Source organism: Acanthopagrus latus, chromosome 11, assembly GCF_904848185.1.
Source record: "Acanthopagrus latus isolate v.2019 chromosome 11, fAcaLat1.1, whole genome shotgun sequence".
NCBI lineage: Eukaryota > Metazoa > Chordata > Actinopteri > Spariformes > Sparidae > Acanthopagrus > Acanthopagrus latus.
Genome location: NC_051049.1, coordinates 12997216 through 13010981, shown reverse-complemented (window position 1 = coordinate 13010981; position 13766 = coordinate 12997216). Strand labels below are relative to the sequence as shown.

General features: G+C 41.6%; 1 protein-coding gene across 2 annotated transcripts in view; it reads left to right on the top strand.

Moving 5' to 3' along the window:
• The window catches only part of tle5 (TLE family member 5, transcriptional modulator), a 41690-nt gene extending 30481 nt beyond the window's left edge, over nt 1–11209 (top strand). Inside the window, exons 5-7 of one of the 2 annotated variants that reach the window (XM_037114630.1) lie at nt 4465–4527; nt 5301–5375; nt 6764–11209. In XM_037114630.1, the coding sequence (XP_036970525.1) occupies nt 4465–4527; nt 5301–5375; nt 6764–6988 (363 nt within the window). In that variant the 3' untranslated portion in view covers nt 6989–11209. Of the gene's footprint in view, nt 1–4464; nt 4528–5300; nt 5376–6760 lie in introns of both variants that reach the window. The other variant, XM_037114629.1, reaches the window with a different exon arrangement.
• The last annotated feature ends 2557 nt before the right edge of the window (nt 11210–13766 follow it).

The following is a 13766-nucleotide window of genomic DNA, read 5'->3' as shown; positions in this document are numbered from 1 at the left end:
ATGGAAAGTTTGGTTTTGACTGCACATATGTGGATATTTGTCTGGCAACAATTCCTGAATTATAATGGTTAGATAGTCATAACATCTGCAACAGCTTCATCACTTTTCAGCAGCCTCCCCTAAAATATCCAGTGAAGTCTGCACAGATGGAATCAGTTGGCCATTTTGAAAAAGAAAGGGAAAGGAAGCCCTCATTCAGGCAGGGGAGGGGTGAGGAGCTGATATCATACATCAGTGTGTGTGTCTGAAGCCGGGGAAGTAATTTATGCTCAGCCTGTAGGAGGGAGAGAGCGATGGGCCTCCAAAGGGCCAGCCCTTATCGGTGACCTCGTCTGGCGCTGCCCGTCCACACAAACACGCGCGCGCACACACACACTGTCTTATGATTGACGGCACACTCTGACAGCCATATTGGGAGAGCCGAGCACACTTTGACAAATGGACACACACACACACAGAAGTAGCAGCTTCCATGATTTAGAGACCTTCACATATATGCAGCCACACAAACTCAGAGGGAGGAAGCACAGGACAGGGACCGTCTCACACACACACGCACACACACACACACACACACACACACACACACACACACACAGACAGGCTGTTACAGACAAACATGCACACACACACAAACGTCAGCTGTGTGTGTGCTGTTCATCACACCCTTTTTCTTTAACTGACAGGGATGAAATTCACAGTCATGAGTGCAGTTGTGTGTTTGTGTGTGTGTGTGTGTGTGTGTTGTACATTTGCTCACGTGCCTTTCCTTTTGGTTGTCTGCAGTTTTTAAAAATGTGTGGGTGGGTGGGTTGACATAGCCTGCACGAGCTTCTGTGTGTGTCTCTCTCAGCGCATATGCCCGTTTATTTGTGTGTGTGTACGTGCATGCTTTCTTTGTGCACAGTGTGAGTGGGTGCGGAGAGTCACTAGTTCTATTAGAGAGTTGAAATTGAAGGGGATGTGTGGAAACGAGTGTCGAGGAGCGTTCATGTCTAGGCCTATTGTGCACAGCCACCCCCCACCTCCTCCTCTTCCTCCCCCTCCCTCTCCACCTCTGTCTCTATTTCCCTCTTTCTTTCTCTCTCGCACTCTCACACATTCAATTGCTCCCTCTTGATCACTCTGTCCCACTCAATTCAAAAAATGCCTCTCCACTCTGTCTGCGCTCTCTCTCTCTCTCTCTCTCTCTCTCTCTCTCTCTCTCTCTCTCTCTCTCTCTCTCTCTCTCTGTGTGTTTTGTCTCTCTCTCTCTCTCTCTCTCTCTCTGTGTTTTGTCTCTGTCTCTCTCTCTCTGTTTCCTCTCTGTTTAGTCTCGGTGCGGAAAAGCAAGGTTGAGTTGTGGATTGAACTGGGAATATGTTGAATGAAGCTGCATTGTTGCCAGGTCCTCTTTGTCTTTCTATTGTTCTGTTTTCTCTCTGTGTTTTCCTTCCTCTATGTTCAGTCTCCGGTGTGTCTGCCTCCTCACAACATAACTCCAGCATCTATGTTTTGTTCATATCGTATATAGTGTAGGTGTTTCCATTGTGTGTTTTAAATAATGTACATTTTCCAGTCAAGTGCTCGTCCTCAGTCATACTGTACAATAAAGCCAATTCCCGATACTTCCTCCTATGTTACGGGGGCTCATGTCTATAGGTTGAACTGAGTGAGTTATACTTGTTAGGTGTGGAATAAGAAGTATCTATTTGCTTTATTTATAGTGGCAACAGACAAGTAGTGTTTGTTATTGCTGCTGTTGCAACGTCTATTATTAATTTAGTCTTTATTCATCAGTAAAGCTGATATCATTAATGTCATTAATTGATGGACAGAAAATTAATTAGGCACTATTTTACTAATTTTAATACTAATTTTACTGATAAGTTTTTCATTTTCAAAGCAAATATACCAAAGCATTTTTTGTGATTGTGAACTGAATAGCTGTTAGTTCATGATCAAGTGAGCTTACAGCTTATTGAATTACTTTGAATACAGCTGGGTGGTTCATATCTCATATCTCTCAAATTTACTATGTTTGACAATGAAAGTACAATATTTCCCTTTGAAATGTAGAGTAAAAACACTGAGGGGGAGCATACAAAGTAGGTTCTCAGTTCAGGTATAAGTACTTCAGATTTGTGGAGAACAGTACTTGAGTAAATGGTTTTTACTAATTTCTACAACTTCATCAGGTTTTGTGACTGTGAATTTGATTCAGATTCACTTGTGACATTGGAAAGTTAATTGAAGAATCTTCATAAATTGTGTATAAAATGATGTATGAAGTATCATGTCCGGTTGTATTCTTGGCAGGAAGCAGTAACACAGATCATTCAGGGACAAAATTGGGACACTCTGAGGAAGTCTGTGAAATGTTAGGTTTGTTTAGGCTGCCTTCCACACTTCCTTAAATCAACTTAAACACATTTTTGTCTCTGTGTTGGCTTTTCCTTTTTGCATCTACATTTTTCAAATCACAAAAGAGAAAGCATATTTAAATTTTCCAAAAGCAGTAAAGACATCTCCAACAGCTATGAATTCAGTCAGTTGCAGATCCTTGCTGTATTAGGCCAGTTTTATATTACCTTTATTTTATTTGCACACATAAAATGCTCTTATCAGTGAATGTGTGCTCCAGTGACACTTGAGGAAAGCTAGAAAGAGGCAGAGCAAAAATGTAAAGAGAGGACAAAAGAGAGAAAGGGGTGTTCAGAGAGACACAGAGGAGGATAATGGAGAGCACAGATAAAAGAAGAGACAGAAGCTGCGTTCAGAAAAAAAGAGAGAGAGAGACGGCGTAAAGGGCACTGAAAAAGAGGAAGAGCCATAGTTAGCATGGAGCAAGTCCCGCAGAGACATTTTAGAGAGACATTTTAGATATGTCAGTGAGTGTGTATGTGTAATGATGAGCGGATAGGAGTGAAGCGCTTGATGGGGAGCTGTGCTCTGCATGCCTAATGACTGTTAGGAGGGCCCCTCTCTCCTCATCGCGCCACAAATTACGCTCTAACACAATTACTGCTGCTTTGCATATCTCAGACGGATTGGATGATTACCAACCAAATGTGATAATAGACCTGTATGTGAGAAAGATAGGGTATGTGCATGACGAGGAAAGTGTGTGTGTGTGTGTGTGTGTGTGTGTAAAATCACATGTGCGTCCAAGAGTTTTGAGAAAAAGTATTAAGTACGAGCAGCTTAATTAATGAGGTGAGTAAAAGGAGTCTGATACGTCTGACGTGTGAGCGTGTAATGCATGATATGTGCACCCAAATTTGGGAAGGTCACAGCAGACGTTTCCCATACCAGTGAGAGTGGGGTTCGAATCATGAGGGTTTATTTGATACTAAATTTTTTCTCCATTGAAAAGACAAAAAATGACAATAAACTGTGGTGTAGTTTATTCCTCTTTGTAGTAGACCTCAATTTAAGACCCTGCACACCCACATAGCAGTTTTTATTTAGTATGCATGACAAGACCTTGATGCCATCAAAGCCCTACTACATATTTTGATAAATAGGCCTTTTTCACAGCTGTATTAGTAGCAAAAAAGAACATGTTACCAATACAGTTAAAGATGGCTCTTTTGTATTTAAGCGTCCCAGTGTGTCAAGACTGGTCAACAGTGAGCCAGCATGCACAATGCACAAGGACACTGAAACGAAAAAAGCTAAATTAATTTATTTTTCCCCCTGTACTTCAGAACCAAATATTCCTTCCTTCCTTTTTTTTCTACAAAAGACAATATTTCTATTTAAACGAGTATTCCATTAATATTACGTTTACCGCTGCATACTCAACATTGAAAAGGTCAACATTGCCACTCATGTGAGTTAATCGTTAATGGTAGATCATGTGTCGCAAACTGCCATAAGACCCACAGTTAAGAAGCCTATTCTGAATGTGCTATATAAAACCTGAATATTAATAATAATAATAATAATAATAGTAATAATGTATGTGTAAACATAGTCATTAAGAATGGTGCAGTAAAGTAAAACATGAGTGAAAACACGGTAAAAACTGTGTGGATGAACTAAGGGTGTGTAGAGGCTTTAAAAACACACCAGTAAACCACACTGTGTACTGTGTGACATGTTCCTACATTACGAGGAATGTGCGCATTATAGTTTTTGAGTCAGTCCCACGTACGGTGTTCTGTTGCTATAAATACTCAGGAGAGCACCAAATGTGTAATAAGCTGCATCTGAAAATAGTCCCAAACAAAATAGACTCTTCACTCCAGTTTGTCTAATGTAAAAAATTACATTGCCCTGCTGTTTTAGGAAGCTACTTTGACTATTTTTTGTTTGTTTAGAAATTCATCTGTGACTGGTTTATATGTTTAACATCCTAAGTAGGAATGAGTGTGTGCCACAGACGGGGCAGAGATGTTGGAAAGACTGACTAACACACTGTTGGTTTTAGTAATGTAGAGTAACAGTATTGCCCTTTAACTGAAATAAATCTCTCTACAGGCTGAGATAGTGAAGAGATTGAACGGGATCTGCGCACAAGTCCTCCCCTACCTGTCTCAGGAGGTAAGAACACACACACACACACACACACTGACACAAACACACACACTGACACAAACACGTCACTAACCCTCTGACCCTCAGCCTTATTCCTTACATCCTGGAATGAGATCACCCTCATTCCCGCCTCATTACCTCTCCACCTCGCTGACCCCTCGCTCAGCATCCCCTCCCTCATCTCCACTTCCCTCCTTTCGTCATTCATCATCACTCGCTTCCCGTGTTCCTTTCCCCCTCACTTTTGCTTTTATTCCTCCCTCCCCCACTCTCCTGTGTCATATTCAATCTGTCCTCGCAGCTCTCCCTTTTTGACCTCCTCCTCCACTCCCCCTCCTACCTTCTATGCCTCCCTCCCACCTCCATCCCACTCCTCTTTTCCTTTATACGTGTGTGTCAGCGTAATAAATGGTTGTGTGATTCAGATAAGCCATGCTCTTATCTGCCCACCAGGGCATTGACCTCCACCCATTACAGCACACCAGCCAGCCATCCATTCACCAGTGTCACACAAGGCTTTTGTATGTATGTGTGTGTGGTTGTGTGTGTGTGTGTGTGTGTGTGTTTGTGTATGACTGGATGAATAGCTGAATGGCCGAAGGGGGGATGCATCGCCAGAGAGGGTTGTCGGTTCTCTGTTGGGACTATTGATATTGATCTAACCTCTTCACCCCCCCACCCCCCCAACTCTCCTCCACTTGTTTCTGTCTCGCTTTTATTGTCTCCCTCACTTTCCTTCTCTCGTCTTCACCCCCTCCACCCTCACCCACCATCTCCAGCACCAGCAGCAGGTCCTGGCGGCCATAGAGAGAGCCAAGCAGGTCACCCCCCCAGAGATGAACTCCATCATAAGGGTATGACGTTCCAACCCCGCTTGAGGGTCTTATGAGGACTAGAAAGAGCAATTACTGATCATTAGCACCAATTCTGTAATTTTCACTAGTGTCCTATAGTTTTTCCGTTCTTGATTCCGAACTAAAATAAATGGAGTTATCAGTATTGATAAGAGAAAAAACATAATGACATACAGTGACCAGAATAGATGAACAAATGTAATCCAATACAAAAGTGCAATCATGAATACGAGATTTCTGGAAAAAGGTTTTAATTCTCTTTTTTGATAAATGCACACATCGTTTAGACTCCATGCACACAGTTGTATGTCCTCACATTGACATCAGACATCATCCAGGTTTTCTCAGCTGATAGGACTGATTTTGAGATGAGCTTGTGGTTCTGAACCTTTTGGAGTCTCAAAAATTGAGAAATGCAATTCATAACATTTATTTTAAGGAAAAACTTTTGCACTGGTACTGTAATGTAAAAAACAAAAAAAATGTAGCAACCCCTGGAAATTATCTTTCAGCCCCCTCAGGGCTCCTGAGCCCCAGGTTGACAACCGTTGGCTAAGCAGCTCCATCATTTCACCAGAGCTTTAGTGTTAGCTTGCCGAACCTCTCCATCATTTTCCTGTGGGTCTAGTCTTAGCTACATTAGCCTATCCATCACTGTGATACAGGATTCAGATTGGTGCCTTGTCTTTTTCTTTGTATCTGCTGCTTTAGATACAGAGGAGTCTGCCCTGCATAGGTCTGCAGATGCCCACTAATACCTGATTGACAGCAGTTAATGTCATACTTTTTACATCTTATATGAGGACATAGAGCATTTGAGCTCTGGTTCTGAATGTGAAGTAGAGCTGTTGACTCCGCAGGTGTCTCCTGTGCAGACTGAGGCTGTTTATGGGAAGTCACTCAGGATTGTCATAAAATCAACTCACTGATGTGTCATCATGTTGAGTGTGTGTCCAACAGGGAGTGATGAAAATGCAGTCACTCGGCAGTAACAATCATTCTTTCTCTACATTAAGATGAAAAGCGTGGTGTTTATTCATGTGTGATTTTATATTTTATAGTGGACCATCTCTGTCCTCTATGAGACAGTGTTTCCATTTTTGTGTTTCTCTGGGTTGTGTATATTGAAAATTGCATCTAATATAAATAACTTATGTGTGCTGCAGATTTTCCATCTCCGACCGAGCATATGTTGTAGCCATCCATCTATCCTATTGTGCCTGAGCTATTAGCGCTGTGCCTCAGGGGTTATATATTAAACATAATTTGTGATGTATAATAGGTCTGTGCATTGCAGATTCTGCATTTCCCTCTGTGCTTTGCAGTGATTTGTGTGCTGGGTCTATCCCACTGTGTCTTACTTGGTCTGGTTGTCTTCCATGCAGCAGCAGCTCCAGGCTCACCAGCTGTCTCAGCTCCAGGGCCTGGCCCTGCCCATGACCCCTCTGCCGTTGGGCCTGAGCCAGCCGACCCTCCCCGCCGTCACCACCTCCTCTGGTCTCTTCTCCCTCTCCTCCCTGCTGGCCTCCCAAGCCCAGCTGGCCAAGGAGGAGAAAGCATCACGTGATGGAGTCGACAGCCATCGTGAGGAGGATGGAGACAAGTCAGATTAGATGGTGTCCCCCATTCAGCTCTGTTTTTATCCAGAGATCTACAGCCTCTCCCCTGGTCTCCCTCTCTCTGACCTTAGCTAACACGGGTTTCAGTCCCATCACCACAGCTCCAGCTACAGACCCCTAACCAACTCCCATTACTGGGCGAGCTTTGGCACCTGCCTCTTATGTCAGACTGGTCCCTATCTCCTCATATTTACCATGTCAGATTGTTTCCTTATATTTCCTTTCTGTGTCTTTTCCTCAGACACTGTCCCCTTTTTATATGTGATTAAGCATCATTTTTTTGTTTATTTCTTTTCATTATCAGGATTTCTATTTTTGTTCCTTCCTGCCTTCCTGTCGCTCTGCCTCTCAGTTCTTATTCCTGTTAAGTTTCCGATTTTTCTCTTCCTCCCACTCCCATCACGTCTCGCCTGTGTTGTAAGCGGGTGTCCATGTTACACAGGACTGATCTGTGAGACTGGTGTTAAAACAGGCTTAATGTTAAACACAGGGATTTTTTTGGCAAGCTGTTAAACTTGCAGACACAATTATTCAAAATTCTTAAAAATCATTGCATCAGTATGATGTTGATGCTTTTTGGCACTTCATATTGCATGTATTCATTCACAGCTCAGCGTCAAGTTTAAGTGGTGGATTGTCTTGGATCAGATCAGGTGTTAAAATAGTGCCCAGCTAAAGAGAGAAACATCCCAAAAGCTTCTCTCTCTCTCTCTCACTCTCACACACACACACACACACCAACCAAAACGGCTGCTTTTTGAGCAGACTGATGTTGTGTAGAATCCTAAATTTGTATGGAGAAAACGAAAAGCGCCTTCTCAAACGTCCTGCTGAGAGCTGTAAGTCTAGATAACAAACCCAGCTTCGTTAGCAATCCCCCATCAGATTAATCCAGCCAGCACCTTAACAGAAAGGCAACGTTTTCATCATTAAAGGACAAAGACGCCACTTGACTCCTGCGCCCTCCTTCACAGAGGGGAGAGGGTGTGCATGTTGTGTGTTTGACAGCAGAGGGCAGTGTGTGTCTTTGAGGAATTCCACCTCATTGGATTCAGGCCTGAGCAAAAACAAGGACAGGACAATGACAGAGTGCAACAGTGTCACGAGGGGAGTGTCTTATTTATCTATTCTGTGTACAAACTTAGTAAACAGAAACTAGACCGGTCACATTAATCTCTGCATGCGGTCGGTCCCAGTCCGTGTCCTGATCAAGTTTTTTAGGTCTATTTGAAGGAACATCTTTGCGAGAAAGACAGCTAGGCCTACTTTTTTGACCCAGCCTGTAAATTTGAATACTGTACGTTTGGGTTCACAGGTCTGTCTGCATACTACATAATACAGATGATTTCTTGAGTTGAAAATCTCCATGACTCTCCAGTTCTCACAGGTGAAGCACAAGCATCCTCCACAACTGCTCTGATGAATCAAAAACCCAAACTCCCCCTCACCATCACAGGCCCCGCACACCTACTCAGCTGTTTTCAATTACCTTGTCCGATCAGGCCTCTCGTCAGGTGGAAGTTGGGTGAATCTGTTAACAACGCGATGTCACCAAATTCTGTCTGTGTTCAAAATCTCTGTCCAAATTGTCACAAATGGCAACGCCTCCCAGTTTGATTCCAGCAGGAGATCTTTGTTGCAGGCTAATGCCCCATTTAATTACTTGAGCTTAATTGCTGAACGATGAACTTTGGCTGACATGAGGCATCTATGTTCATTTGGCTTTCAGGCACTTCCTTATAATTAAGGGCAATGTCAGATATATCAAAGCTTTCACAGAAATCTGAGTTTCCCAGTTCTAATTACCACCAGAAGTGTGAGGGAGAAGAGAGAGGAGGTCTATTCAGGCGAAATGAATGAATACAGCCTGCCGGGTGTTCTAAGGGTGTGTAGGGGCTTTAACGGGGCTAGAAGCAGGAAAAATGGCTTTGTCCACACATTTATGGATATTTTTCTAAATCAATATTTCCCCCTCTGTTTAAAAATGAATTCTGTCCACACAACCTTTGTTTTATAAAACATCTCTGGGCACATGAGAAGGCAAAAATGTTTCCAAATACCAAGCGTGCTTACAGTACAGTACATAGCAAGTCCGTGTGGCATTGCGCAACCAAAGCAGAGGTGAAGAGGAAGAGTGATGGAAACAGAGGTAAAACAAGAGTGAACTGACGGCATTTGCTTGCCGGAGAGTCTTGTCAAAGTCTGTTCCCCTGTTGATGTTACTATCTTTCTATTAGATAAGAAAGTAACGAAACCTGCCTACTTACTAATATAACCGGGTGTTTTACTCTGCCCTTTTTATAGCACTGAGATCTGGGTTTTTAGGTTAAAAAGGGATCCTTACTTTGGACAGTAGCCATGTTGCTAACATTTTAGCAACAGCAGCGCCAACAATACTACCACAGGAAACTTGAGGAGAGTGGGTAGTTGAAAAGTTGTCTGTTTCTGCCTCAAATAGAATAATCCAAAACAGTTTAGTTCACTTGTAACTGACCATAAACAAATGTGATAGTCGTAGTGTCAGGCGCAGGCTCATTACACAAAACTACAATGGGCGCACTCGAATTAGCTTATTGACGCCTTTGTTTCATGGGCCTTTTGGAGGGCATTTTTTAAAAAATCTCAGTTCTAGTGACCTAGGAAAATACTCATTTTGCAAATCATCTGTATTCATGTGGACAGCGGCAAAATGTTGGCTCTCTGCACACCAAGATGAAATGTACATATTGAAGTTGTTTCACCAACGCAGACATCTCCAGCAGAGGTTGCCTCAGCGGTGATTGAACCTCTGACCATGGCACAAAGATTGTTTGATTAAATGAGTCTACGGTGGCGGCCCTCATTTGTCTGAATGTTGATACGGTTTTACAAACCCAACAGACTAATACAGATGCTTCCAGAGATGCACCATGGGAAACTGCCTGTTGGCCTGCTTTTCTAATCTCGTCTTCTCTCTCTGTGCAGTTCAACATTTGTGTGCGCGCACACACACAGGCACAGGAACACACCTTACTTCGCCTCCTCTGTTTTAATGGCTACACTGTGAGAATGAATCGATATGAAGAGTTTCATACTTTAACAAACATCCTTTTGATTTGTAAACACTCTTGAGCATGACGGTGATGATAAAGCACATTTTATTCTTGAATCATTCAGAAAGCAGACAGAATAATAAAATCCCATCTTGTGTCTGGAAGTGAAGATGACGAACTGTTCCTTTTATGATGCCCGTTGTTGTGTATGTATGTGAATACATTAACACGGTGTGTATAAACAGTTGTACAGGTTTGGTCGTTGCTGGTGAACCACAGAGATAAAAATGCATTCCTGTTCTTACTATGGCTAAAGCTAACATGCTATCCTGCTTGTGAATTAAGCTCGCAGCTCATCACCTCTCATCAACACTGTATGTATGTTGCTACATACTGTACTCATTGTAGTGTATGCAGATTGTGTAGACAAAGCCACACACACACACACACACCTGTGCATGTCTGCAGGGGAAACGAGATTGATTTCTTTCTAGTGGAGACGTTTTTTGTTTTGTTTTTTTAAGAATGTTTGGTCCTAATTTTCTGTGATCAATGCACTTGTTTTTCATTTTTCCTCCTGTTTGTTTTGAGATATTAATCGATATGAACTAGAGTGAGAATTACAAAGCTGACGTTATAAACATACAAATGAAATTCTATGTATTTGTTAAAAGTAGTTGGAGGTGCTTGCCTCTGTATACAGTTATACATAGAAAGCTTTATGTGTATATAGCTGCATCTTCTCTTGTTTGTCCTGGATGATTCCTGTGCTTTTGTGTTACAAAACTGATGTGACACCAGGGGGGACACTGCAGTACCTTTTGCCCTTCCACCCCTTTCTTCTTCTCTGACCCCCGACTCTTTACCCCCATGTCACATCCCACCTTCCCAACTTTTTGCCCCCATAGCGTGAAGCATTGTAAGCGTTTTGAGCTTTGTAAAGGTCTTTTTTTAAATACTTATTTTGTGCATAATGTAAAACCTGAAAGTGTGTACTTTGGCGAAAAAAGAAAAAAAAAATGTTTTGTGTCTGAAATCATAGCTTCATTAAAACAAAAAACAAACAAAAAAAACTATTAAAAAAAGTACAACAAACATTTACTATAAATAATATGAAATGTTCTGCAGTAAGGAAGGACTTCTGGTGCCTTACAAATAAAGTCAATCAAATCATAAGAAACTCTCCCTGCTCTTCTGTCACTCTTTTTCAACGTTTCTTGATTGGAGATAATGGTTTGATGGCCACATCTGATTTCTGTGGCAGCATTTTAATCCAGTTTTTAAGTAAGACGCACCTCTAGACTTGTTTCCAAGCAGCCCATTTAAGATTTTGTTACATATACCTTGATGAGATTGGTTCAAGTTAATCTGATCAAGGTATGAAAAGCATTTTAAAATGTGGTTTACGTAGGAGATCCATCACAGTAAGCACTTCTCGTCCTTCATTTCTTGTTGGATTTACATAATCTTAATGAAAGTAAGTACATGGGAAGTTGTTTCAGTTTTTGGTTTTTTTTTGTTTTTTTTTGTGTGTGTGTGTGTGTGTTCAAGAAAGTCCAGCATCTTTAGTTTTATGAGCTGGAAACAACCAAACTTACATTGTCCTCGCAAAATTAAAGGTGTTATATGTAAGAATTGGCCACATGTCGCATTGTTACTCCAAACCAATAGAGGGCAGTGTGTCACTAAACAAACGCTAACTGCTGCTAGCTGTAGCTGCCAGTTAGCTCAGGTAGCCAATTAGCTATTGGCCCAGAGTGGGAGCTTTGGACTGTGACAGGTCAGGGCTACCTGATTAGCATGCTAACCTTTGTAAATATTTGTCTAACTACGTCATAAAACCACAAATGTATATATCTTCACATTTTGTTTGATAGCTTTTGTTAATTTTTGCTGGTTTTGAACTAAAATTCTTAGATATTGCACCTTAAATGTTTGCTTGTAACATTTTTTTTACAATGGGTAGTGGGAGTCACAGTTCAAAAACATGATAACACATTAGTCCATTGAACCATCTATTCATTATTTACACCGACTAAACTTTTTTATTCTTGGCCCTTTAAAGGAGTAGTTCACCTAGAAATGAAAATTCCGTCATTATCTAATGACCCCAGTGCTGATGGAACATCGGGCGGAGTTTTTGTAGTCCACAAAATATTTCTTGTTGATAATATCTGTATTTTTATTTTGGGGCAATCCCCAATCCTTTAAGGACTTGTCATGCATGTTTGTTTGAACTTCAAAGGATGAACCTTAAACGCAACTGAAAGTCAGGGTTCCCCTGGGTCTTTGAAATCCTTGGAAGTTTGTGAATTTGAAGGAAAAATCAAGGAAAAACAGTTGATAGAATTGTGTTGTTGAAGTTGTTTGAATTATATATCTGTGCAAGAATAAAATTTGAAATTCTTTTTATATTTTATAAAACCTAACAGTAGTGAACAGGCTGTGTTCTGCTGTTTGCATGTGTCTCCCAAAGTATTCTTTCATCAGTGTAACAAGCAGCAACACTAAGAAGCCTGTCATGTCGTCTCTTTTTAACTGAGGTCTGCCTCCTAGTCTTCACCATACAGAACTGAGGTGTTGTTCAGAAATTAAGCCCGATCCATATCTCAAACCAAGCTTTCTTTGACTCTTGGTTTTGAGAGAACTGGGTCCTTGTGTTTCATGTTTTGGAAGGTGCGGGAACCCTGTAAAGTTCGCTTTGACGGACGGTCAGTTACGTTTGTAGCTACAGGCAGCAGATCCTGTTTGAAGTCCTGGGTCACTGACAGTGCTTCAATTTATATACTTTGTGCAAGAATCCAGTTTTTTTGTGATTTTTTTTTTTTTTAGTTAACGCTAACCCTTGGCTTCATTCTGCTGTCTGCACTGTAAAAAAAGAAAGAAAAAATCATGACTGAATAAACAAGCTGACCTTTAAAGGACAACACAGTTTCATACTGTTTTATTTTGCTTATATTTGGCAGACCCTGCCACCTTTCAAGCTTCAAACTGTGTGCTTGGGACCTTATTTTCCTCCGAGAACAGCTTGTTTATTCAGTTATGAAAAAAAACCGTGTTTGTATTATTACCTCATTAATATTGCAAATATTAGAATTATAGAATTATAAACTACCCATAAAAACTTTGATTTACAGCTGAAAAAATGTAATGTTTAAACAGACAATTGCTTCTGTAAAAAAATAGTCAATTACATTTGTAACAGAGTAAAACATGCAAAAACACTGAAAAGGACATTAAAACCTGCTCTTCACAGCGCGGTACTGCAGTTTTCTATTACTTTAGTCTATTGAAAGTAAGAAAACCTCTTGAGTTAGAGATCAACAGGCCCAGAAACTAATACAGATATCAACGAGGGTCAGCGTACCAGTACAGAACACGCAGTCACACCTGGTTCTGGATGAAACGACTCTGAATATGATCTTTCACCATGTCCTGTGACTTCCTGAGAGCACCTCTGGATCTACCTGGATCCATGCTGACTTTAAGTCTGCCCCCTCCCTACGTCTGTTAGTCTGGATTCTTCAGGACCGACATGGAGTCACAAAGGACAGAGTCCTCAGACCAGCGATCTCACTGGTTCTGCTTGAGAGAGGCACAGGAACGCCTGGCCGTGTCGGGCATCCTGTAGTTCACAGCAGATCCACCAGGAGGAAGTGTTGATTTACGCTTCCCAGCCGAGGTGAGGGTGGCAGCAGGTAATTGCTGTGAGGTATTACCCGGCCTGCTCTCTCATGTTG